Source organism: Xiphophorus couchianus, chromosome 1, assembly GCF_001444195.1.
Source record: "Xiphophorus couchianus chromosome 1, X_couchianus-1.0, whole genome shotgun sequence".
Taxonomy (NCBI): domain Eukaryota; kingdom Metazoa; phylum Chordata; class Actinopteri; order Cyprinodontiformes; family Poeciliidae; genus Xiphophorus; species Xiphophorus couchianus.
This window is the reverse complement of record NC_040228.1, coordinates 9,304,395-9,330,317: the sequence shown is the minus strand read 5'-3', so window position 1 is coordinate 9,330,317 and position 25,923 is coordinate 9,304,395. Positions and strand designations below refer to the sequence as shown.

General features: G+C 39.2%; 3 protein-coding genes and 3 non-coding genes across 7 annotated transcripts in view; all 6 read right to left on the bottom strand.

The window, feature by feature from the left end:
* Nucleotides 1-1,261: 1,261 nt before the first annotated feature.
* hyal3 (hyaluronidase 3) lies at nucleotides 1,262-9,862 on the bottom strand. Of its 2 annotated transcripts, XM_028025108.1 has the most exons (7): nucleotides 9,767-9,862; nucleotides 4,763-5,026; nucleotides 3,226-3,661; nucleotides 2,088-2,235; nucleotides 1,879-2,005; nucleotides 1,715-1,804; nucleotides 1,262-1,631 (listed from the first exon to the last, which is right to left on the bottom strand). In XM_028025108.1, the coding sequence occupies exons 2-7, from the start codon at nucleotides 4,997-4,999 to the stop codon at nucleotides 1,332-1,334; spliced, it is 1,338 nt and encodes a 445-aa protein (XP_027880909.1). In that variant the 5' UTR covers nucleotides 5,000-5,026; nucleotides 9,767-9,862; the 3' UTR covers nucleotides 1,262-1,331. The 2 variants fall into 2 exon arrangements, with proteins under 2 accessions (XP_027880909.1, XP_027880901.1); XM_028025100.1 differs by lacking the exon at nucleotides 9,767-9,862 and having other exon boundaries at nucleotides 4,763-5,085.
* On the bottom strand, nucleotides 6,097-13,790 carry naa80 (N-alpha-acetyltransferase 80, NatH catalytic subunit). Its single transcript, XM_028025121.1, has 2 exons — nucleotides 13,583-13,790; nucleotides 6,097-7,501 (listed from the first exon to the last, which is right to left on the bottom strand). Coding segments are annotated over exons 1-2 (975 nt in total). The 5' UTR covers nucleotides 13,585-13,790; the 3' UTR covers nucleotides 6,097-6,528.
* On the bottom strand, nucleotides 11,068-11,182 carry LOC114149570 (U5 spliceosomal RNA). Its single transcript, XR_003596537.1, has one exon. It is a non-coding gene; the product is annotated as a U5 spliceosomal RNA (small nuclear RNA).
* LOC114149575 (U5 spliceosomal RNA) lies at nucleotides 11,843-11,957 on the bottom strand. The gene has a single exon (XR_003596541.1). It is a non-coding gene; the product is annotated as a U5 spliceosomal RNA (small nuclear RNA).
* LOC114149559 (U5 spliceosomal RNA) lies at nucleotides 12,484-12,598 on the bottom strand. Its single transcript, XR_003596535.1, has one exon. It is a non-coding gene; the product is annotated as a U5 spliceosomal RNA (small nuclear RNA).
* A 1,894-nt stretch (nucleotides 13,791-15,684) lies between the features above and the next one.
* The window catches only part of prkar2aa (protein kinase, cAMP-dependent, regulatory, type II, alpha A), a 41,603-nt gene continuing 31,364 nt past the window's right edge, over nucleotides 15,685-25,923 (bottom strand). The window contains exons 4-11 of the mRNA XM_028017622.1: nucleotides 24,263-24,399; nucleotides 23,282-23,388; nucleotides 20,308-20,449; nucleotides 19,847-19,948; nucleotides 19,661-19,735; nucleotides 19,506-19,571; nucleotides 19,090-19,228; nucleotides 15,685-17,062 (exon numbers count right to left, since the gene is read on the bottom strand). Coding sequence (XP_027873423.1) covers nucleotides 16,938-17,062; nucleotides 19,090-19,228; nucleotides 19,506-19,571; nucleotides 19,661-19,735; nucleotides 19,847-19,948; nucleotides 20,308-20,449; nucleotides 23,282-23,388; nucleotides 24,263-24,399 — 893 coding nt within the window. The 3' untranslated portion in view covers nucleotides 15,685-16,937. The remainder of the gene's footprint in view (nucleotides 17,063-19,089; nucleotides 19,229-19,505; nucleotides 19,572-19,660; nucleotides 19,736-19,846; nucleotides 19,949-20,307; nucleotides 20,450-23,281; nucleotides 23,389-24,262; nucleotides 24,400-25,923) is intronic.

The following is a 25,923-nucleotide window of genomic DNA, read 5'->3' as shown; positions in this document are numbered from 1 at the left end:
CAAATACTTTTACAATGTGAAGTATAAAACTTTGTTTCATGTTGGTTTTTGGTCTTTTGTCTCCAAACACCACCTGTGCTTTGAGTTGAAATGTAACAGTGACTTGTATTTTCATGTATATTAAAATTGCTAAAATTAAGTAAAAAAACCCAATATTTAATAAATGTGGTCATTTGCTCAAAAAAAAAAAAGATTTGCTCAATTTGACAAAAAGTAGATAAAGAGGAAACCTGTGTCTCTTTATTAACCAAAATGTATGAAATTCTATTTTCATAAATAGAATTTATTTATTCTATTTATAAATATTTTATTTATATTTATAGATATAATATTCTATTTATATTTATATTCTATAATAAATATGAGAAACTACTAATATGTTAGCTAAGATATAGTTTGTTGTTATGCGAACAGTTAATCATTAGCAAAATTGCAGAATGAGCTAAAACACTAATAGCGGCAGGTTATTTTTGTACTTTAAACAAGACAGTCACTCTTATCTACTAAGCTGAAGGAAGCTGGTAGCCATCCATCCATCCATCCATCCATCCATCCATTTTCCGTTCACACTTGTCCCTGGTGAGGTCAGGAGGTGCTGGTGCCTATTTCCAGTGAACGTTTCGGGCGAGAGGCGCATGGTACACCCTGGACAGGTCGCCAGTCTGTCGCAGGGAAGCTGATATGCATCCATTAATTTTAAAATACTATTTGATACACTAACAGCAGCTTATAGGTGATCTTCAGCTAAATAGCAAGCATATGCTAAAATGCCAATATTATGTTGTTGGCTAACACCAATAAAAGTAGATTTTGAAAACAAGAAAATTCTGCATTTTATAAGAAACTCAAGCAGTTTTTCAATATTGTAGCCTTCTGGTGTGGCTACAATATTTCTAATATTGTAGCCACACCAGTATTGCCTGTGGCTACAATATTGCCTGTCATGTGGCAACCACAGTAGGGAGGGATTATGGGTACAATTTCTGTTCATTGTTAATCGTTTTAAGTTAGCTACTCAGCTTTTAATGATTAGTCTGATCTTGTTACTCTCGTTTATGTGTTATTTGTTAGAATCTGTTAGACGATAAGTGAGGGAGGTATTTGTCATGACGAGGTGTGATGGGTGTCACACTGTGTGTGAATGTTTACATATAGGAACTAATATACCATCTGCTGCCTTGTTCTTGAGATAGGACAACAGTTGAACTACGGCATGTCAAAATAGCTTTACAACTTACAACGTTTAAATAAATAAACTTAGTAAAGTTATCTATAGCTGTTTTTTATTGTTCAAAACCCTGCTATGCAGTTTCCTAACTGAAGGACACTCATCAACTCTTGTCCTGCCCACTCCCAACCATCTTCCTCCGGCACCAGGTTCCCGTCCAGCCTGAGTAGCACTGACACCTGAAATGCCGCTGAAAGTATTTGCTGCTGGCAGAGTCCGTATCATTGTGAGAGACAGAAATGGGCGCAGATGATAGACTGCGACCAGAGTTGGGGCGCCGCCTAGCGCAGCGGCCATGACCGAAGCAGAGCTGGAGGCTGCATCGCAACGCGTCGGCCCTCAGGGTCTGAATGAAGGGGCCCAGGACGGTGTGGATGTAGCCTCTGAGGAGGATGCACTGTTGCTGATAGGCGGGAGAAGACAACATGGTTACACACACACAGGCTCTGGAACGCACATGCATCATGATTTTGGTTAGTCGCGTACTTTTGATTTGGCGAACTTCATCTCTCCCCACAGCACGACTCCAGCTGCGCCGAGCGACGCGCTCTCCCCAAGCGTGTGCTCCAAGTCCGTCTGCAAGCCCAGACATTCTGCTATGCTTACAAGTCTAATTTCAACGTTTTATATTGACGTGAACGAGCGGCTACCTCATTGAGAAAGTCGAGAGTATGTGTGAACGCCAGTCGTGCGTACGGAAGGACGGGTGTGGCCTGGTTATTACTGTTGCCATGACGCCACATTGACGCCACTCTCAAAGCCTCCAGCAGTCTGTGTCTGAGTGGAGGAAACGGATCAGTTTCTTTGGTTTCAAACAAAAGGTTGAGGTAAAACGGAACATAAATGTGTGTGTTTGTACCGGATCATCAGAGCAGCATCTGTGGATCCTGCCAGCCGCTGCGGCAGATAGATGCTGGGATAGAGAGCTGTGGACTGAGCCCACAGCCAGGACAGCCGGTCATTCTTCTGCTTAGTCCCCGTGTGGCAATGTCCTGTGTAGGTTTTATCTGACCACACACATGAAGTAAAACACGCTGATGTCAGTTTTTATAATTGGTTGTATCAGTTACATTTTAAAGCTGAAACTTAACTAGAAACAAGTTACAGCGCCTTGCAAAGTTGTTCATAACCCTCAGAAATGTTCACATTTTGTGTTTTTTATGCGACAGACTCACACAAAGCAGTGGATAACTGTGATGTGGAAGGAAAATAGTTGGCAGTTTTTTATATTTTCTACCAATTAAAATCTGAAAAGTGTGTCATGTGTTTTTATCCCCCCTCCCCCCCTTCCTCCTTCATTCTGACACCTACCTAACTTTGAAGAGTCTGCAACATACAACACCTCAAATGTGAAAAACTGACAAGAAGGCAACCATGAGCTCTGACTCCACAAATCTGGGCTTCATAGAGGAGTAGAGAGAAGAAATTCAATGTTGCAAAAAGATAAAAATGAGATAAGTCCTGTGTGCGGTTTCTTTTCTCAAATCCATGTAGCAAACAAATGGGAGAAAACGCTCTGATAAAATGAACTAATTTAACCTTTTGACCTACATACAAAATGCTGTGTAGCAAAGAAAAAAAAAGAAACTGCACATCACTCTGAACACACCATGCCTGCCGCATAGCAGCATTATCTGAATCTCAATTAATATGAGTTATAATCATGTTAAATGTCCCTTTGGGCTCAATAAAGTATTCTTGAATAGAGTTTTATTCTGTGGAAATGCTTCCTGCAAAAAATTGGAGCGATCCACAATTCCACTTGACAGAGCATTAGCTATTTCCCATAGAAGAAATTTAAAAATACAATAGTGATAGAGATACGTCTGTGAAAAAGTTTATGGACTATAAATATTTTTCAGCACTGTACTGTATATCTGACTACATATGCCTTTTTTCTTTAAAACAATGCATTTTAAGCCATTTTTAAGCTTTTATATGTACAACAATGAATCCCACCCGGTAGGTAACAACAGTCCAGTTTCTGTTTGCTTTACCTCTCTTTCTCTTGTGCTTATTAAAGCAGGAGGGGAAACCATAAAAGCCCCAGAATCCTCTGGGCCGGCGCCTGACCGCCAGCCTCAGCGTCTCCTCCATAAACATCCGAGCGCTCTCCTCAAACTCCTGCTGAGCCAACAGCTTCACGTCCTTCTCGGACAAATCCAGTCTCTTCTGTCTCACCAGCTGCTTGGACAACCTGCGGTACTCCATCTTGGATCCGAAGTTGTTCTCCCACAGCGGCAGCCACTCTTCCCAGTCGATGACTCCGACTCCGGAGAAGCTGGGGCGCAGCAGGATGTCCAGCTGCACGTCTACGAGGGAGAGGTGGGAGGCCAGGTCGCCAAGCTGCGGGATTCCTCCGTTCACCTCCCTGCCGTCGTGGGAGATGTAGGGGTAGTTCCCCAGGCGGTCCCGATAGAAGATGGTCACATTCTGGAAAAGTAAAAAAAAAATACATAAAATAAATAATTAAAATGTTTGCAGATCTAACTGAGCTCTGTAGGTCTTGTTTACAGGGTTTGTACACTTTTCCCATAGTAAAATTGAAGCACTTTTCCATCATTTCCAAGGTAAGTTTTCTAACTTTTCCAGCACCACCCTCTGGAGTTAAAAACAACACAAATCAACAAAAGGAGACAGTTTCAATTCACTAGTCCATGTTTTTTTTACTGTTATTAATAGTATCTTGTGATAGGGTTCTACATAACAGGGAAAAGTAAACTACAGCTTTTATGTTTTGAGTGTTTCTCTCACACACACCCTATACATGGCTGGTCCTAGAACAAAGCACTAATTCAACAAAATTTCAAAGACTTTGTTTAACATGTAAAATATAAGCCAACCTTTATTTCAATTACACAAATCAAAAAGTCATTGAGCTATTAGGAATAACAAATATTCATGACATTGAAACAATCCAGCCAAATCACGTTGAGGTAAATGCTCAAATTAAATGCTTAGGCACAATAAAGAAAGAAAGTTACACAAATATATATCTCAAAAAAAATTTCTCACTATGTTTTCTGGCTTTTAGCAAATCAAAATAATTTTGGCAATTCGAACTTACATTAAAGATGAGACGTTTGGTCTGATCTAACTTCAAACCAAAGAACTTCAAAAAATGTCTCTTTCAACTGTAAATAAAGTTTTCCAAATTAGATTGCACTTTATTACAAAACTGTGCAGTTTGAATATGCTGCACTTTTAAGCACCTTGTATAGAAATGATGAGCTTTCCAAACCTTGAAAATACACAATTAAAATTCAAGGATTCCAAGCACCCATAAGAACCCTGAAGTTAACAGTCAGCTGTCCTTCCCTATAGTTTGCTTCCAGTTGCCAAGGTTTCCAGTCCTGATCAGTAAGTCTTCAGCCTTTTTTAGGTAAACTGTTAACATAAAAATCATGCAGAACTATTGACCAGAACCAAAAATCTCTGGCACTTGGAGACAGAGTATGCATAGTTATGGGTGGTTTAGAAGGTAATTATGCGAGAGACTATTATCTCTCTAGTCTATCTAAATCATTTCATCACCTGTCCTTGGAAACGCTGCTTTTGATTCTCCACGATCCCAAAGTCCTGCAGGTCCAGCTGGACGTTGTGGCGCTTCTGACAGTTAGCTGTGGGCATGTTCCACACGACGACGAAGGGCCGGTCCCGCAGGTCCGGACCCGCAGCAGCCGCATCAGGGCGGCTGAGGTTCTCCGACAGCGAGGCGCGGGGCAACAAAGTGATGAGGAGGATGAGAAGACGAAGGTGAGACAGCACCATGGCTGCTCAGGAGTCAGCGTGTCCTTCCTGCTCAGAGACACAGAACAACCTGCATGATTTAAAATCCCTCCACAGAGACAGAATGTGTTTTTTTGAAATTCTTTGCCTGTTTTAAATGTTGACATGACAATTATCAGAAACGATCCCTATTTAGGTTTGAATGCACCTCTCAATAATTTAATACTTCCGCATTAAACCATACAATAACACATGTAACCCTCTCTGAGAATGGCTGTATTTCAATGCAAGCACAAATTGCAAGCTACAGATATGGATAAAGGTAACATTAGAAATTTGAGAAAAATTCCGCTTCGGACCTGAAGTCATTTAATCAGAGCCACAAACTAATGTTGAGAAGTAACTGGATGAAGTCGCAGTTGTTGGTACCCTATCAGTTACTTATTGAAGTGTTTTCAATTTGTAGTTTTCTTCTAAAGGTAAAAGAAAGTTTGTCAAAGGAGTCATTTATGATCTTTAATAGAAATATAGCAACACTTTAGATGTTTCTCTTAGCCCCTGGACACAAAGCCATGGTTTCCATAACAACAGTCAGATGCCGTAAACATGACAACAAGCTGTCTGGGAGGTAAACCAGCTCTGTGCTTTGGTCAAAAGAAACTAGAGTTGAGATTTTTGTCAATTAAAAGAAACACGGAATGAACATGTTGTAAAACATCGCATAACTACTGTGAAGTAAGGTAAGGGATCCAAACCTAAACAGCTCCCAAAGGTTCTGGGAATCCTGTTAACGTCCGTCACTTCTCAGAACCTTTTATTTATAAATCCGGTGCTCTCTTCCAGAAAACTAACAATAAGACAGCCTTTGGTTCTTTCAATCGGATAACAATACAAAAACATGACACGATTAGATTACCAGACACCAAATCAAGCTTCTTCCACCTCAACCTCCTGGACTAAACCCATAGAAAACCTGTGGAATGAGCTGAAGGGACAAGAGCATCAGAGAGAAGCCAAGGACAAAGTGTCAAAGAATAGAGAAAGATCTACATCTTCCAATGTATGGATCTGTTTTCTTCACAAAAAGGACACTGCATAAAATGTTGACAGCTTTGGTATCATTAGAGATTACACATTAATTTCTTTAAAAATGGTTTATTAAGTTTCCCAAAGGTTGGATGTTTTGCACAAATCAGCTTGAAATCATAATATAGTGATAAACAATTAAATTAAGTAAAAGGTCTTTAACACACTTCTTTCAGAAATCCTAATAGATGTGGAAGGCTTTGTTTCTACCCTCTTACTCCATCTTACAAGATTTAAACCTTTTTCATTAAAAGTTATTGTTCTGTCCCATTTTTCAGTTTTCTCTCGTCTCTGTGGTTCTTCTGCAACTGGTACTGGACCTTGAAGGTTAGCTTGTGCAAGAAGTGCATTGATCTTTGATTGTTTGGTTTCGTAATGCAGTCTCTGAGGTTTAAGGCAGTTTTCCCTGAGTGTGTCTCAGTGTGTCTTATTTTAGATATGTCTGGGAGTGTATACATGCACTCCCAGACATGTCCGACTGTTCATCAAATGTCCTTGTGCATCCAAAAGATGGGAACTCCTCTGGCGTCTCTGTAGGGGGTTTCCGTCAAAGTCTGAACTACAGGCTGTCCTGAAAACTGGGGCGGTGGAGGAGGCACTGAGGAGGAAAGAGAAGGAGGAGGAGGTATGGAGGGAAGAGGAGGAGGTGGTGGAGGAGGTGGCAGAGGTATGGAGGGAAGAGGAGGAGGTGGTGGAGGTACGGAGGGAAGAGGAGGAGGTGGTGGAGGGGGGTTAAGAGGATTTTTTAAACGAGAAGGTGACCCATCAACACAACTACGTTCTAAGTCTTCCATTCTTGTTGGAGTTGGTTTCGTTGGGTTTGCTTCTGCGTTTGGAGCTCTGGAAAGTCTCATGAGCATCCCCATAGGGAGGAGCGCCATCACAGCACCCGTGCTCTGCACCGGCGTGGACAGGACGTAGCCGAGATGGGCGTAGAAGTGCTGCTTGTCATGGGTGGTCAGGTACAGACGCTTGAAGCCTCTGCGTTGAGCGTAGAGCTCCGTCTCCTCCATCAGAACCCGACCGTAGCCCTTCCCCCGCTCCTGTTTGGACACAATTACCGACTCTACAAACAGGCTGCTGCCGTGACCCAGGACCAGGGTGAGCCGGGCGTGGCCGAGGAGCCGCTCCTCTGTCCCTCTGGGGCCCTGCAGGAGAACCAGGCAGACGGGGAACTCCGAGCAGGACTTCTGGAGGGAGTGGACCCGGGCTGCCTGGCTCCTCCGCCACTCGGAGTTGACCAGGTCCGCGCAGGGTACCAGCAGGTCCGGACGCCGGTGGATCGGAACCGCACGGATCCTCCCTGCTTCCTCAGCGTCATCGTGTTTGCTATTCTGAATGTCTCCATCCAGCAACGAGACTTTTTCAGCGTAATGTGAATTTGGGAGGTTCTGCGGCTCAACGTCCCGCTGGTTTCCGCTCCCTGGTTCGGAACTTGAGGACGTTAGCGCTTCAGACCTGTGATGATCAGGGTTCAAGTCAGTCTGAGCTCTGGAACTGATTGGTAAAATGTTACACAAGGCTTGGATGTACAGTTTCTCAATTTTCCAGTGATGCAAATAACCCAAGTCTGTCTTATGAAACAGGTAGTTAGAACCAAGAAGTCTAAATGAAAAAGAGACATTTCATTCCAATCAGTTTTCTGTTCTTTGGACAGCAGCTTTAGAAATGTAATCATTTAATAAGCTGGCAGCTTTTAAGACCTTTATCTGTTGGAGACAGGAGATGAAAACTACCTTTTTTATCTTTTTAATGTCTATGCTTCTTATTTTAACCTTCATGCTCTGTTTCTCTCACAAACTTCAACAGCTGGAAGGAATTTATATTCTATTCAATTTAGTGAAGCAGATTAAAATTTCAGTAGCTGACAGGTGTGTTATGCAAGTGTGTGTATCACCTAGAGGCGTTGCTGTTACTTTTGGAGGTGGGAGAGAAACTAGCTGTGCAACAACATTTATGTTTTTTTTTTTTTTGATTTGTGTAAAGTGGTTTGTAAGTAAATCACTACACCTGAGTTAATTTACAGAATTCCAGAGAACTGTGCATCAATGTACATTTTCTAAATGTTATGAATCTTCCAAATTCACCAATCACCATATGTAATAAATATTCATACATTTTTTTGAATGTTTATCCCATTAAGCCCCAATATTACCAATATATTGGTAAAAGAAAAAGACAAAAAACAAAAGTTCCTTGAAACATAAGCAAACTTGTAGATCTACATTTGGTCACAAATCCAGCATAACATGACAAAATATTCACGGCAGCTTCACTTAGCTGGAGATCGAGCAACATATGCTAATGTGTAACATGCATAGAAAGTCAACGCCGGTACGTCACTAACTTAACCTGTGTGTCAAGCATAGAATGTCTGTTACGGAAAGTATATATAAAGATTTGTCTTTCAGTTGTCTTAGATTGCTTTTTGAGGAATAACTAAATTAAAATTTCAACATGTTCTAGATTTACAGATGCTAAAAGAATCATTGTATTCACCTGATGTTTCGTTTTTATCCCTGGAATTTGATCAGCTTTTTAAAAACATATAAAAAACAAAAATCACATCTTCACCAGGTATTAGAGAAAAATGGAAAGTTTTAAAACAGCAGACAATTGTGCACCCATTTTAATATAATGTTTCAATACCTTGCAAACTGATATTGCGAAATACTGTATATCTTGCAGTATCAATTGCAAGATTACATAATGGCATATGTAGTGCCTTTTTTTTTTGCCATTATCTTAACCTCTTTCACGACTTCTTGTTAAATATCTGCAGACGTTGCTCTATGTGGAACTTCAAGAGAACATGGACGTCCACTCACAGCAAAAACAGCCTTTGATCGGAATTTATTCCTGATCGTAGCTGAGATGTATGGACAGAACTGCATACGGAGAGGTTTTTTGTGTGGCTAAATATGTTTAATGCCATAAATATAACACACAGCTCAGTATAGTGTAATTACAGCAGGACCCTAAAGACAGAGAGTGGCTGATTCGACCATAAAAGCTGTAATTTTCTTCATATAATTTCAAGTCACCTGCTGTAGCACGGTGTCATCTTTGGCTAAAACCAAATGGACACGGTGTGAAAAAAAAAGGAAAGTTGTTTAATGATCTATTTGATGGGTGGGTTGACCTGCACGACTCTGAAAAGGTGCTTTTAAACCCAGGTAAAAGAAGAAAGGGAAAATCCGTCAGATTTCAAGTCACGTCACATCTACAGGCATGATCTTTGTACAAAGGACATGCATGCAATCGCTTTTATTGAGCATAATTCATTAGAATGTATTCCAGTTTGTTAAAGTGTTAACTCACTGCAGCTAATAGGGAAGTGGTAGTTTTCTGACACGTCCCCACCAAGAAACATGAAAAGAACACTTAAAGCAGCTCAGTATACTGAATTCTTCCTTCTTCTGTCCACAGAAACTCTATATTCAATGCTGTACAACTTGGCCAAAATTACAAGTTAGTATAGCCAATATATGAAAAAGTCACAAAGAGAAATCTTTTCCAACGATGGTCTACGTTTATCAAATTAAGGTTAGTTACAGATCCAATCATTTAGCTGAAAACAACTACCAGCGAGTCTCTGTGAATGAGAGCTAATTTTAAGGGTAGAAAGATGCAACAGTTCCGCACAGTTTAAATGTAACATTAATTATAGGAAAAATCACAACACAGAATAAAAGAACCAACAACTGAGTAATATTGACTCACCCTGAGAGAGCAGCTGAGGACTAATCGCTGACTGTTCTACAAGTATTTAACTCGTCTCTGACCACACCGGACTACTTCACATTCTGCTTGTAAGAGGAAACTGGTTGTTGGCTAATTACCACATACTGCAGAATAAAGAAGAAAACGAAGCAGAAGCAGTAGATCTTTACTCAAGATAAGTGCTGATGTCCCTTCTGAGACCAGAGAGAGAAAAACTTGTAATACTTGTGCAGAACTTTCGGTCTTCCTTTCTTTCTTCTTTAAGTTATTACTGTTTTTCTCAATTTAATTCACAATATAAGTTGTAATTAATATTTATTGAAACTTAGTCAAGATGCCTTTAGGATCCTGAGCCTACGTTGTCTGAATTGTGTGTGCTGACATTTTTTTGTCACAAAAGAGTTATACCTAAACAATAATGTGCAGCCGAAGATTCCTGGTTGTTTGTCTGTCACAGTCAGAGTTGTACAGTAAGATTTTACAGTGTACAATAAAATAACCATACATTTACAATAAAATTAAAGTAATGTGTTTTGTTTTTTGGCAAAAAAAAAAAAGTGGTTCATTTAGTGGCAGTTCTTGCAGGATGGTCTCTTTCTTCAGAATCCCAAGATGCCGGGTCTTCAACAACCTCACTGTCACAAGCAAGCTGATGGTCGGACGGCTTTTCTTACGGTGGCCAATGCCTTATTACCGCACCAATCTACTTTGGTCATGTTTTTAGACTGTGAAAGAAAGCTGGAGTACCCAGAGAAAATGAACAGGGAGAACGTGTAAGGTCTATGCAGAAAGACTCCAGGCCAGGATGAATGATAAACAGACTAAATATATTTCCACTTTTTTCTCAGTATTATGATGAATTTACCTGACGTAACTACTGAGGGGGTTAATTATATTAACACATTTTAATTTAAATCAGTACAAGTTAAGCAACATTTCAAAGTTGGGCTTTTATGTTCAAATGAAGATCTTTAGTATGCCGATCGTGTCCTTCCTTCCTTCCTGTCCAGGTGGCGCTGTTGTACTCATATACAACATCTTCGCTTTTGTAGCGACTTTTGGACTGCGAGATCGTTTTGATAAATTATAACATTTGCCAACTATGGCATTGGATAAGGGATACAATCGAGAAGGACACAAGTTACATCAACAGTTGTGAGTTATGGATTTATTTATTGTAGTTCTTAGCACAGCGTACGCATCAATACACTCAACCATAAACAACCTCCACTGTAACTCTGACTACAGACAGTAACTTATTACATTTGGGTAAGCATTTTAATATTGAACAGAGAATTAGCACCCCACCAAACAGCAGGGCATCAAAAAATTAGGACAAACTCTTGTTGTTCCTCTCCACGGAAATCTTTAGTAAAAGGCGAAAGATTTATACGATCTGAAGAGAAACAAGAGTGCATGACCTGCAGGAGATGTAGGTGCCCAATTTCTTCCAACATCATATCCACTTCGCTCACGGTGCTATTTGACTAGCAAACATAAGAACTCATTTGAGCCTCAAAAATGCAAAGACTTTGCTGCCTATGGCCGTTTTAACATAAATTCTGTTTTACTGATATCTTGAGTTGGTATTCTGTCTAGTCTAAACATTACAGATTAACGCAGCATTTTGAAAGTTCAATAAGACAATGAAAAATAGAAAAAAAGAGAAATCTTAAATTGTAATTACGGATGTGTGACGTAATTTTAAATACCTTGAAAGGAATTCTGACTCGTCAAAAATGTAATTGAAGATATCTTGAATTATTATTCTTAGTAGTCAGAATGTAAATGCAGATATCTTAAATTGCCATTCCGGAAAGTGGAAAATATAGTTTGGCCTCGTCAAAAATGCAAAAACAACCTAGTTCTTTAAGCGGACTGAAAGATTCACCTACACAACAAATACACGACGCAACATAGCGAGCTTAAACTAGTTTAAGAATAAATCCATTTAAATACAATGCATTGTGGGAACACAAGTGAGATGACATCTAATTTGTAGCCAGTTTACTATCACATAAAACTTTATAATTATTTATTTGACATTAAATTTTCATATTGAACAGAGGAAAAAGCACCCTACCACACAGCGGGGTAACAAAAATTTGAACTATAATCTTATTGCATCTCACCACGGAAATCTTTAGTAAAAGGCAAAAGATTTATACGATTTGAAGAGAAACAAGATTGTTTTATTTACAAATGTCGGAGCCCTATTTCTTTCGACATCATACCCACTTCGCTGACGGTGTTATTTGACTGCACAACATCAGAACTCATTCCAGCCTCAAAAGTTCAGACTTTGATGTTGTTTATTAGGCGGGCTGACAACTTCACTGACACGATGTAAACACGGGACACAACAGGTTAAAAGCATGGTTTTTATAATAAAGAAAAAAAATAATCAAAATTGGCAAAGTTAAATGAAAAATAAATACTCCATAGTACAAAACACAGGGTGAAAATAGCAACATCTTATTATATTATTCTTCCATGATGACAGATGAGGACCTCACTGATACATACATAATATTCACTTTATATAGAAGATACAGAAAATTAACCTATTAAGAACGATGGGTCTTTCTTTCTTAGAAAATCTTACATTTTCAAAATAACATAACGACTTTTTATGAAAGCATCCTGAACATGTCAACATACTTCAAACAATATGAAAACCAATCAGCTTAATTCTTATTATTAGACAGAGAAAGGTGACCCCACCGGAAGGCAGGGTATCAAAAAATTGGGATAAACTCTTGTTGTTCCTCTCCACGGAAATCTTTAGTAAAAGGCGAAAGATTTATACGATCTGAAGAGAAACAAGAGTGCATGACCTGCAGGAGATGTAGACGCCCTATTTGTTTCGACATCACACCCAGTTCACTTACGGTGCTGTTTGACTGGCAAACATAGTAACTCATTTAGGCCTCAACAATTCAAAAACTTACAGTCGTACATTAAGTGTACAGAAAACTTTACATAGATAACGTAATAACACGACATCACGAGTTAAACGCATAGTTTAAAAGCAAAACCATTTGGACGCAATGCATTGTGGGAACGCAATGGAAATCGCCACGCCTTTATATCATTTTAACCACTCTATTTTTGCGCAAACCCTGTGTACTGTAAACATTAAAACAGTGTACGTTTTTATACAATGTAGCAAAACTATTAAGTTCTTATTTGCTTTGAATGCTCCCTGTGAGACGCTAGTGTAAGTGTTTTCCAGTCCAAGGATTCGCACCTGCGCACTGAGCGTTTTTAACCGAACAAGCACGCAAGAGTCAACACAATCTCTGAGGAAAACCATCTTCTGAAAAAAAAAAACCGTACTAAAACAAGAAAACACCCCTAAAATATATAACTGTCTTAATACGGTCACCATATTACTTAAAATTTGAGTAATTAGGATTTTGAACATCTCTCAAATATATATATATATTTTCCTACTTTTTGAGTATTGAAGAGGCTGGACAAGTTAAAAATACCATAACTGAGTGGAAATGATTTACGTCATTTTTATAGCGCCAAACATAGACTGTTCAGTACTAAACACAAATCTTATAGAGAGTTTCTGTATAAGGGGGACGTATTCGTACTGAATACTCCCAGTTAATATTTCATCTCCTGTCTCCGTGGCTGCCGCTTCCATGTAAGGTCAGAGCAGAAATAGCATGATTTCGGTTGACGTAGTTGTTCATGTAGAATTTTAAAAACTGCCTTAATTCACCATGTTTGTGTTAAATACCAAGAGGAACCGCATGTTTAACACCTCAATTAGAAACTTAATGACATTTAAACGCTACCTACATTTTCAGTCTCGCGGTCAGACCAGGCTGGTTGTGCTCCCGTCAAAGCGCTCTCATTGGGCAGGCAGCTGATCTCCAGTCAGCGTCGGTAACGGCGGCAGCCAATAGCAGGAGAAGGACCAAGAGAACAGTCAGCTGCAACTGATCCAGAATCAGGGCTAAATATTATAAACACTATCGACGTTGATAGTTTCTCTTCTACAGAAGAATATAGATCTCATCACTGACACTCTGCGGATTGGAGTGGTATTACACGATGGTCTCCTTTCTTTTCCTAGCTTTGTGCAGCGCCTACAGTTTTAGGCACATTCAATAATTTAGAATATACAGCCCAATGAGTCTCGTTTGATTAAATGTATATTTTGAAAATGACCTTTAAGCAGGTATTAAGCATATTTACAATAAACCCACATTATTTTTTTAGTTTTAATTTTGACTTAATTCTAATTTGAAATGTCTTGTTTTAATTGTATGTAGAAAATCATAATTAATAAAGGCTTTAACACCCATTTGTGTGTAATTAATCTATGTAATGTTTTGTGATAATGTTCCTAAAATAAATTACCTTTTCCATTACATTCCGGTTTATAAAGGGTCTGTACCATCACCATAAAAATTAGGACAGGTCATTAAATATTGAATTTTCTGAAGAAATACTGTCACATATGTAGACCTACCTGACAAAAGGACAAGTGCTGCAAACTTCAATTTAGGATTCGTGTTTTTCGTGAACAGTGAGCTTCCTTCTCATGACATTTAAACTGCAGTCTAATTGTGCCGGTCTCCACTTGCCTGCTTGAGTAGTCTCTTCTTTTTCGGTCTAGACTTACTTGTAGGCCAGACCTGGACACACTGGCATTTGTTTTGACTGTCCTTCATTTGTAGGCTATTGGCCCTATAAAAGAATATCACATTTCTAACTCCTTTGAGACTTTTGAAAACCCCTCACCTGAAGCTACCAAAATCTTAATTTAGGGGAATCTTAAGTTAAGAAATATTTGTGCTACAACAGCCAAAACAAATAAGCTTTCACTAGGGTATGACGGGTTAGGGGAAAAAAATAAAAGAAAAACTGGACCACATGTTTTGCCTAAAACCATTACCTTGTTTTGGTCGTTTCATTTTACAGGTTTGTCCACTTTTGACAGATGGAAAAAATAACTCTGGCTGACTTGGACATCGACACCTGTAACTGGTTCACTAGTGAGCACTATCATTGTTAAACTAATAATAATTTTAAAAAATTCATGGATTTTTTTTCTTTGTTGAATAAATGTAGAATTAACTCACTTTCACACCAACAAAAAAAAGTTCAATGTTTAACAACTTTTTATGTGTCATACCAATTTTATTTATAAAGCACTTTAAAAACCCACAGGACCAAAGTGCTGTACACAATTATATAACATAAATATGATCAATCATAAAATCATTAAGTAGTAAATAAATCTTTACCAGAGATAACAAATGTGGCCATCTGAGTTTTATCTACTTTATTAGAATTTACTGTTATTCTTTAATGTCTTTCTTTCTGCAAAATACTTTGAATTATGTTGTACAGAAATTATGCTTTAGTCTCCAAATAATTGTAGCTCTATTATGTCGGAGAATAATTTCTGTTGCACATGTGCCACCTTTACTGGTAATTAAATCCAAAGATCATTAGAGCATGTTTATACAACTGTATTTATGATCACCTAAGGTGTAATAGCTACACTGATTTAAAAAAAATATACAGTACATGAGGGATATGAGAATATCTTTCTACATCCATAGATCCTTAACTATTCAAGGTATTTTTTTTAAACAAAACTGCATAAAAGCTAATCAGTAAAATCACTGTGAAAAAAAGAATAATGCTCACCCACAAGATTACACAGTATTGGACTCTTAAAAAGGTTAAAATCTATAACACAGCAGGTGTGTCCAAAATTGGATTATTTCAATTGTAAAAAGAAACAAAAAAAACCATCATGCTAATTTGTTTCCATCCTGTAGGGTAAAGAATATTATTGTATGGGTGAATCATTAAAAATTTGCAGCATTTAGACCCAGTGCACAAAAAATGTTGCGTTTCAGCAGGAAGTAAAAAGGAGGCAGGAGTGTTACCAAAATGTTTACTTTATTTTTCAGCTTTTCTTTTAATCCAGGACAACTCATTCAAGAATAATCAAGAATTAAGCACTAATATGTTTATTAGATTTTTCTCTCTTTTTACATTTTGTCAGAGATGGATGGTGAAATTTTTATCCAGAACTCGTCAACGTAAAACAAACAAAAAAAAAAGAATATATAATAACAATACATTAATAATTAATTCAATACAATGAAGTGTGGCGTCTGACAGAATAACAATGACCCAGAAGGTGTAGGTTTGTTGTTTTCACTGCTTCCTCCGTGGTACTGCAACAATCACCAGCACTAACTCAACTCAATCAACGACAGCAGAGGAAGAAAACGGAGTGCGCTCACAAAGTTCTGCACCCCAGCCTCCCAAAGAGGAAACACTTTTTTTTTTTTTTTATTATTTAAATAATATTTTATCAAAGCTTCTGTTTTTATCTTCATAAAATGTTTCTAAAACTTATCTGTCTTTAAACTTTTTTTTTTTTTTTTTTTTTGCATTTTTGGATTCGTCTCCCTTTTCAGAGATTTTGCTTCTTCTTTTTTTTTTTTTTTTTAAAGATTTCTGTCTCCATGGTGTGTATGGGAGTGTGTGTTGTGTGTGTGTTTGAGCATCTACACCTGTCACCACATGTGTGCGCCTGTATTTTTGATGTGTCCTTGGCTGAGGCTTGGAACAAGTCTGAGTTGTTCTAGTGCTCATGTGAATAAAGAGCCTGCACTAATGAAGCTCCATGGTGCGATGCTGAATATGTTTGGAGTGTGTGTGTAGTTCATGCCCTTACACTGCTCTGCCTGCAGAAGGTCACCGCAGGTAAGACATTCATACTGAGAGGTTGAAACTAACTCAAGCAACAACTTGGGTGGCCTGTAGCAGGATGTGTGTGAGAGAGAGTGTGTGTGTGTGTGTGTGTACATCTAACCAACGTCAGCTTATCAAGGAATCTGTTTAGCTTGGATGTGCTCGAGGGTGAGCACACATCTAGGAGTGTGCGTCTCTCAGTGCCTAACGCATGTGTTTGTGTGTGAGGAAAAGAAGAGGGCTGAGTGTTTGAAAACTGAGGATTCATGTACTTGCAGGTGAGCCGAGCACCGGGTGTAAAGCTTACGAGTCCGTCTAACCACTTCCTGATGTTGGAGAGAACTTGTATCTGTGTGTTTTTGTTTGTTTGTCTGTTTGCGTGTTTGTTGGTGTGTTTGTAAAAGAAGGCACGGAGGGTGGTGTGGGAGGCTCAGTCTCTCAGGTCCATGCTGGAGCCGAACAGAGCCACCAGCTGCTCCTCGTAGTGGGCGATGTTCCTCTTCATGATTTCCTTACAGGAGCCCAGGAGGCGCTCGAATGCCTGCACGTCTATTACTGCACAGAGAGGAGGAGAGGAGAAGGTCATGTGCCGTTCAGTGGCCCCTAGTACTGAACTGCATCACATATGGATCAACTTATATCCCCTGAAAGCTTCTAGTTCTTATTAAAGGGGCAGTATTATGTGTTTTATGGGACAATCAAGTAACTATGTTACTTTCAGTTATTATAAAATTGGGAGGAGCTTTGTTGAAATAGGCATTTTCGCTGTGAGGTACTAAATCCTGCCATTTGTATGAATAACATTCCTGATACAGAGGAGTTCCTTAGCCGAGTCCAGAATGCGCTCAATGACAGTGAAGAAAAAGTTGCTTAAAAAAAGTCAAGGTGTAACTTCTATTATAAGTGACTGCTGCCTATTAATTAAACAATATTACTTATAATCCCCAATATAAAGAGCAAAATAAAATGTTCTCAGTCTCTAAGGAGGCTCAGTGGTAAAATGAATTATTGCTAATCCTTCACAGCACCAGGAGGCAAGGAGAGCAAGAAGAGGGAAAAAAACCCAGCAACAAACAATATTGCTACAGTGCAGCTGAATTGCATTTTCTCTGCTTCACAAGCCAATCAGCAGTTGTGGCAGACATCCGGTGCTACTGCCAGCTCGGTTAGCTGATAGACGAGAGTGACAGTTCCATGTGGAAAGGTGCATGGATCCAGTCATAGGGACGAGGAGACGGCGTCCATATTTCATAGAAAGAGGAGAAGGAGAGGTGACAAGCTGAAGCACAGCTGTTAAAACTGCTGCTCATTTCTTCCATTTAAAGAAGAGCATGGATATTAACATCCACTCAAAGAAAATTAGAAACTGCAAGGTTATGGCAGATGAGTTGATTATGAAATAATAATAATAATTATTAGAATGTTTTAAACCAGTGGTGTCTAAACTTTGTCACGTGGGCCAAAATCGTCAAGTCAAAAGTATTTATGGGCCAAAGAAATGCAAATTTCAAAACACTAAAACCATGAAATAAAATACACATTTCTTACTACTCAAGAATAAGTTAAGCATACAATATTTGCAATTAAACATATAAGAAATGTCCGTTTTATTCTTGTAGGAAATGGAAAGGTTAGTTTAAATCTTTGTAGATTCAAAACTTAAAAAAGGTTTTGCACATTATTAAAAGAAAAGCATCCAATTTCTTCGAATGAATAGAAGAAAAATATTCAGCCAATTTTCAGGAATGAGAGGAAAGTTTGGGTCAATTTTTGTAAAAAATATATGCTGTATTAAGTCAAATTTGATAAACTAATTAAAAGCAGATATAGGTTCCCTAAAGTCTGTTTCGGAGTAGAAGTCAGTTGTTAAGTGTACTCCTATTTACAATAAAATTGCGAATGTTCTCCTTCTCCTTAATAAAAGGAGACAACATGATTGTCTAAAACAGGGGTGGGCAATCCTGGTCCTCGAGGGCCGGTGTCCTGCAACTCTTAGATGTCTCCCTGGTCCAACACACTTGAATCCAATAGCTGAATCACCTCCTAAGTGCAGTCAAGTTCTCCAGAGTCCTGCTAATGACCTCATTATTTGACTCAGGTGTGTTGAAGTAGAGATGCATCTAAAAGGTGCAGGAGACCGGCCCTCGAGGCCTGGAGTTGCCCACCCCTGGTCTAAAAGCATGTCTCACTTAATGTTTTCCATTTTACAAAAATGTTATTTTGTCGGCAAGAATTTTGCTATAACTAAAGATAAAAAGTCTCAACCATCTGTTCTGGCGGGCCACGTGCAATCAATTCAGGGGCCACTAAACTGTTCAACCAGTGAGAAATAAACACACACGGTACTGAAGTCATCAGACGTTTACATATCAGTTCTAAATTCCAAATTAAATTCTTTTATTTACCAATAACTGGAGAAGGAAGGAACCAATGTTCCTGTGAAATTATTTAGCTTAGAAGCAGAATATCTTTTCTTTAAACATCCACACGCTGCGTCACACCAGCAGATCTCATCTTATCATTGTCTAATGTTCAGGATCACCACCAACGCTGACAGGAGTTTGTCCAACAATTTGTCTTACCCAAACATTTGACATCTCCTATTGCGTAGGCTGAGGCGGCCCGGGGCTTGTTGGTGACCAAGGCCAGCTCCCCGAAGTACTGGCCTCTGCTACAGCGTGCTATCTCCACCTCACTGTTGTCTGCGTGGTCTGCCTTCGTCTGCAGGGAGGAAGATGAAAAGGTTAGAAGCCCCCCTGAGCGCTGCTTGTTCTTGGCGCGGCGAAAGCCGCTGAGAGGCTGTGATGGATTCCCTGCTGTTGCTAGGCAAAACCTGGAAGCCCTCCTGCAGCCTGGCGGATATTAATTGAGTGTGTGGGCTGCAGTCATCCATTGTGCTCAATAAAAACCGGCTACTGAAAACAGTTCAAGACAATAAAAGAATTACATTGTAAAGCTGCTAAACTACAAATGGAGATGACAGGGGTCTGTGCCTTACTTTACTCTTCATCATGATTTTGACATCTCCAGATTCTACAATGTAGAAGCAATCAGCCTTGTCTCCCTAAAAAAAAAAAAAGTAAATAAATTGTTATCAATAAATCAGAAATGGAAGCTCAGGGTAAAAAACAGTGGAAACCTGTAGTTTCCCACCTGTGTGATGATGCGCTCTCCATCTGAGAACTGCTTCATTCCTAATACATCCACTATCTTCATCCTCTCTGTTGCCTGGAAAAGAAAAACAAGGATGTTGAAAGAAAGCAGAGCCAGGAAGCGGTCGGGATCATCTCACTCACTCTCATTCAACTTCTTCTCACTTGTTGGGCGATCTAAACTTACCTCCAGCGATTTCAGCAGCGGCACGGACTCGATGAAAGTCTCATACATCCTCCTTTTCTTGGCATTGTTCTTGACAATGAGTCTTCGAAACGTTGCACGGTCCTAGGAACAAAAATATTGTAAGAACACACACAAAAAAACCTGCCCTGCACATGGATGTCTGGCTGTTGTCTTTCTGATGTAAGCCACCAGGAGGAGCTGCAGCAGCACAAATCAACAGACTGGAGCAGGGTTCCATTCATAGATTACATGGCTCCATTCTTAACATGTCTGAGCATCACAGAAAACATCGCTAGGCGTGACGGATCAGACCGTGGTCTAACCTGACAGAATGTAAGACTAATAAAACGCCACACTTGCGTTGAGCAAAAATAAATCGTGATTGGATTTTATAAGGCTTTAAATAGTGTCTCTTCATTTGTTTTACTTTTTACAATTCAGCTTTTCATTTGCGTTCTTACCAAGCCCCAAAGTGCGCCCTCCTCGGTGGCTACGATGGTGGCGGCACGTGGCGTGTTGTACATGAGGGCCAGCTCTCCAAAACTGCCCTTATTGTTGTACTGACCCACACAATTTCCTGATACCTCAATGTCATACACACCCCTAGAGAGAGTTGGACCAAAAAAAAAAAAGAAACAAAAGGTTAGCAAAATATTACATCAGACTGTCATTTTGTAAACTGACCTAATGCTTTTATCAGCAACCCTGGATGGATTTTTTTCTGCACAGTGGGTGACAATATAATTAAGAGTTTATATTCTGTACTGTAGGTGAAAGCAGTCAAATAAAACCAATATTGTTTAGAATCCATCACAAAATACCCCCAACTCAAAAAAAGCACAACTTGACTTTTATACCACTGCTGCAGTTTTTCTTCAAAATCCACCGTTAATTGTTTTGTGGAATCCTGAATCCAGATTTCATCACTGTGTCACATTTGTTTTGCAGGATAGTATGTTCAACATGTCGAGTCATTTATTTCAGAATTAAAGTAAACTTGCTTTTACCTATATATTTCTTCTAACTGGTAGGAAACTTGTTTAGGGATCTAAACATTGGGGATTAGTGATTCATTTCACAATTAACAATAAATTGTGAAATGAAAGCAGAAACTGGCAAATAGCTGGTCAGCAGTTAGCAAGGCTTGAATGCTGTAATGCTAATAAAAACTCTGAGTATTGAAGAAGGCATGAATCATTCCTGACATGTACTTTTGTTACTCGTGCCGTTACTCGTGTTGTTTTATTACATTTTGAGAAATGTTTTTCTCATTTCCTATGGCATAAAAACATCCAAAGTGAGTGGAAATAATTTGAATCCAAGTCTGCCAGAGGTTTGAACAGTTTTGGTCTTAACTATACATGTCCTAAATAAAATCCTTGTCTGTTTAATTGCTAATAATTTAATTCTTTACAAAAACAAATTGTATGTAGAAGGAAAGTGCAGGTGAATGCTTTGCTAATGAGTGCAACATTTGAACAGAGCAGCTCTGAACTGCCTCCTCTTTCTATGTCTATGAGGATTATACATAAGGAAGGTAATTTGTATTGATGTTGCTCGGCAGGATTAACTAGTCATTTTCTAAGAAGGCCTGTCTTCTCATTGGTTGTGCAGAGGGGCTAAAGCCCTCGTTGCTGTTGGGAGTATTAGCTTACTTTGGATTAGCATGACCATGGGGACAGTGATTGCCCGTGTTCTCAGGTAGCTCCGTATGCATGCGCTACTGAACGGCTACGTTTCTAGTCCTTTAATTCGATGCGCAAAGAAAGCCATGATTAATGATAAATCGGTCAACACAGAGTTAATTTTAAACAGAAAAAATCTGTTAAAAATAAAAAATTAATGAAGGCAGTAAATAATCAATGGTAATAATGGAGAGTGCCACTGTTCTGACTTGTGCACAAAGTGGTGAGAGAAGACACACAGGGTGCGTGCCTGCATTGGAAATAATTCACTATCCAGCCCATTGCTGCTCTGTTCTTTGATGATTTCATTTCCTGTGATAAAATATGAAAAACTGTCACTGCATTAAGCAACTGATCTTGATTGCTGAATTGCAATTATATGCAAGCAACTAGAACAATAAAGCATGTGGGTTACAAAAGAGAAACAACTGGATGACATGTTGAAGTTAAAACTAAAGTCTTGGCATAAATTACACAAGCGTGCTCCATAATGTTTTACAATGATCCTCATCGCTTTTTTCCATGCTCCGTCCAAATCATATTCCGGCTTCTCCCTATGGGCTTGCACAGGATTTTCAGCTACTTCCTGTTTTAAGGGCCTCAGAGAAGGTTGTTTATTCTTTACTGAAACGCTGCCAAATGGCAGCACACTGGCAGTGCAAGAGGCTGGATTTAGAAACAGCTGAAAGCAAGGGACAAGTAAAGCTGCCCAGAGGTTGGGGAATAAATTGCTATACACTGAAGTGTGGAGGAGACGTGATCACTGCCTAAATAGGGACAAAACAGGAGTCATTTTGCTGTATTCTGTTCATCTTTCATGATACCAGTATCTGTGTGTTCATGCTCACATCCCACCCTGCTGATGACATTAACTACCACTCATTACTTTGTCCACGGAAAACCCCGGGACAGTATACAACCAGGCAGGCGTGCCACTGTTAAAGGTCATCGCTTGCATTGTACGAGGCAGCAGGCTGCGCGGGAAGGTGTGGGAGATTGGGCCCAAATGGAGCTATAACAATGTGTTGAGTTGATGTGTTGAGAATGAATGGAGGCAAATGACAAACAAAGCAGCCACCGGGCAAACACCGGCCACGATACGCTCTCCTAAACGGCAGGTTTAAATCTCAGACATGTTTTAGTGAAAATGGCACATACCAAAAAGAAAAAGTTTGGTATTTTAATGCCTGGATATGAAAACAGGAATAAAACTGCAGCAATTTTGCTCTAGACTTCTTTCACATAAAACCATCAATAGGTGTTTAAAGGCAAACTAGAAAAGCTGCAAAAATACTTGCAGATTTGTAGCTTTAAACTATGGCTGCGCAAAATTAGGAAGAAAATAAGGTGGTAACATCTTAGCTGAATATTGCACTGTGATGTAGACAGCAGTTAACAGCAGAATTTTCTCACTACTTTTTTCCATCATTGTGATGTCTTAACCACTCTTCCTTGGATTTAAGCATCTTAGTCACTGAGATCTAATTCAGGTGTGTATACAAGCTAGTGAAAGCCCACCCAACTGGCCACATATACAGTCTTATTTGCGATCAGAGTTTGAATAAACTGCACCAACAATAATGTACTAACGTCGAAGCAAGTCATCTGCGACTGAAACAGAGTACATCTCCTGACAATGACTGTGAACACTGTCCATTTTTAAAGGTTTCAAAGCCCCTTGAAGCAAATAGATTGTCTTTAAATGCAATTAAGTAACCATTTATTAAAAGAAAAAGAAAGAAAGTCCTACCTCTCTATGACATAAAAGTTGTCTCCATCATCCCCCTGATCGATAACATGCTCCTGTGGCTGGACCTTCAACTCAAACATGGCGTCCAGTACCTGTGAGAACTGCTCCTGCAAGATGGAAGAAAAGCAAAAATCAGAAGTTAAGAAGTGGGACGTTGAATTTCACATGGGCACCATTTCTGAATGTAGAAAGGATTAGATTTCATAATGACATCAACAGAACAATTGAGAGACAAAACAGGGGAATGAATGACTGGTTGGAATTCAATAGTGCAGGCGGTGTCTATGATTTTCTAGAATACGTTTCCTATAAAATGAAATGCTGGAGCTCCCTTGAAAGCAACAGGACTTAAAAGATGTGAATTTAATAACTCAATCTTTGCAACCATAACAACCAACAGTCCAGTGTAGCTCAAGTCTTCTTTTGGAACCATTTAGCAATCCCCAAAGTAGTAATAAAGTTTTGCTGGAAAACATCAATCGGATTAATATCAAATTTCAATAAGACCAAGAATATTAAGATGAAAAAAAGAGATTATTCTTAAAGGAAAGTAAAAAACAACTCTTTTGAACATTTTCTTTGAAGCAAAATTAAAGTTGAAAAAACATACAGATAACAGTTCTAAATAGTAAAAAAATGTTACTAGATAGTCTCAATTTATTATTCATTTATTTTTTCTGAAACAAACAAAAAAAATTGTTGATTGATGCATTTATAGACCAAATAAGGGGAGTTTGTTGTTTTGATGCATTTAATTAAAAAGGTTAAAAAAATGATTCTAGTGTCAAACATGCTGATCACTAAACAAACAAAAACAGCTTATATTGATCAGTCTGATTTGTGCATTTTCGATTAAAATGAATGTGCATACGGTAGCATAAAGATGGATGCACATCTTCGGTGAAGATGCATTATTTTTAATTTCACCATTCTCCAATGTCATCAGCAGCTACATTTCCTCAGTGTTGCAACACAATTTACCTGATCTAGTGTTTTGAAGAGCAGGATGTCTCGGCAGGCCTCCTGCAGTCTGCAGCGCTGTTCGTCTGTTTTTGGGTGAACCACTCTGGGCTCAGAGTCTTCATCGTCTTCGTCTGGGTTGAATGCTTCGGCACAAACTGACAGAAAGACACGCAATTCCATTACATTCATCTTTGTTCCACATTTACACAAATAAACTCTATTATATAAAAAGAAAGAAAAAAAAACCCACACACAAACAGACGACAGTGGAGAGCATATAATGAGGCGACAGCCTGCAGGATAAGTGAGACGCTGGAGGAGCCCAGAGGAGGAAATGACACGTACACTGAAACATGTTTTGCCACACCAGAAGACAAACCCTGACAAGGTCATTTCAAATTGTCACTACGTATCTGTGTTTCTCCTCCTCTGTAGACACACCACACTTCTCGCATGACATTTATACTAAACACACTACAGTTTCAAAATGTGTGCGTGGAAATCAAGCGAGTAACATCTTTTCTCCCAGGAGCGGTGCCAGTGATGTTCGCAGCAGTGTGACCTCAGGAGTGTCAACGTGTCAGATCCTTTAGTTCAGCTTGATCAGGTAGTTATAAAAAAAAAAAAACAACAAAAAAACCAGAACAGAACAGAAAACAGCTAAAAGTGTGAATCTGGATGCAGAACCCAGACCAATCAAAATATTGAATATGAGGTTATAAAAGGCAGACCTCGTCCTCAACATGTTGGGCATGTTGGTGTGTTCTTCACTGATATCCTTTTAGATCAGATAATGGAGCAGGCAGGCTTGCTGCAATAACATTTTGTTTCTCAGCGCTGTCAGATCCTTTTCCCGAGCCAGGGGGAAATTAAGGACAGGACTCTTAAAATCAGAGTTCATTTCTGACACGGTACATTTCTGACACGGTATTTGGTCAAGCCAAATACAAAAAATATTGAAAGAATATTTACAGATGTATATGTATGTCACGTGTTTTGTTAAAATGTTCTAAACCGACGTATGAGCTTCTAAAGAAAGAGATTGTATTACGCCGTCTTCTGTCAGATGCAGTAGAGTAGAATATTAAGACAGTTTAATTTGTGATTGGATTGTGGGAGTCGGATGTACACAGCAGGAAGCAGACAGCCACTGGTCATCACTTTGCAGCCTGGCAGGCAGGATATGTTAGCAGCTTCTGTGAACATGAACTGCGTTGTTCCCCAGTGGAACCATATGTTATTATGGTCCATGTTCCCATTGACTTGCATCTACAGCAACACCCACTGATGGCAAGTTGTAACATTTCCCCTGAAATGGGGTCACGTTTGTAAGGAAAGTGTGTTTGAGGGTTGAGCAGCAGAGTGGAGTATGTGGGTTGTGCCCATGAAAAAAAATAAAATAAAATAAATAATGCGCCAGAGTCTTTCTGCCAAAGCCAAATGGCTTGTTCTGCTGTTGGATCTTACTTGGTGTCTTTTATTAAATTTTATGTTGGAAGAAGCCAGATATCCTGGCAGTAATGCATTAAAGATCCTTATACAACCACAACAAACGGGGAACCTCCTCCTCATGTTGGTCACCAGTTTGGTCACGTGTTGTGGAGGGATGGCATTCCATTCCTCAACCATTATTTGTGGGAAGTCAGCTGACACGGTAGTGTTGGTCAGTCTAACATGAA

What these genes read in the sequence shown, in the direction of transcription:
- hyal3 (XM_028025108.1), bottom strand. Translation starts at nt 4,999, where the DNA reads ATGGTGCTGTCTCACCTTCGTCTTCTCATCCTCCTCATCACTTTGTTG. An exon ending in AGCAGCGTTTCCAAGGACAG is followed by an intron (nt 3,662 to 4,762) that starts GTGATGAAATGA and finishes TTACTTTTCCAG; the next exon opens with AATGTGACCATCTTCTATCG. An exon ending in TAAGCACAAGAGAAAGAGAG is followed by an intron (nt 2,236 to 3,225) that starts GTAAAGCAAACA and finishes GTGTGTGGTCAG; the next exon opens with ATAAAACCTACACAGGACAT.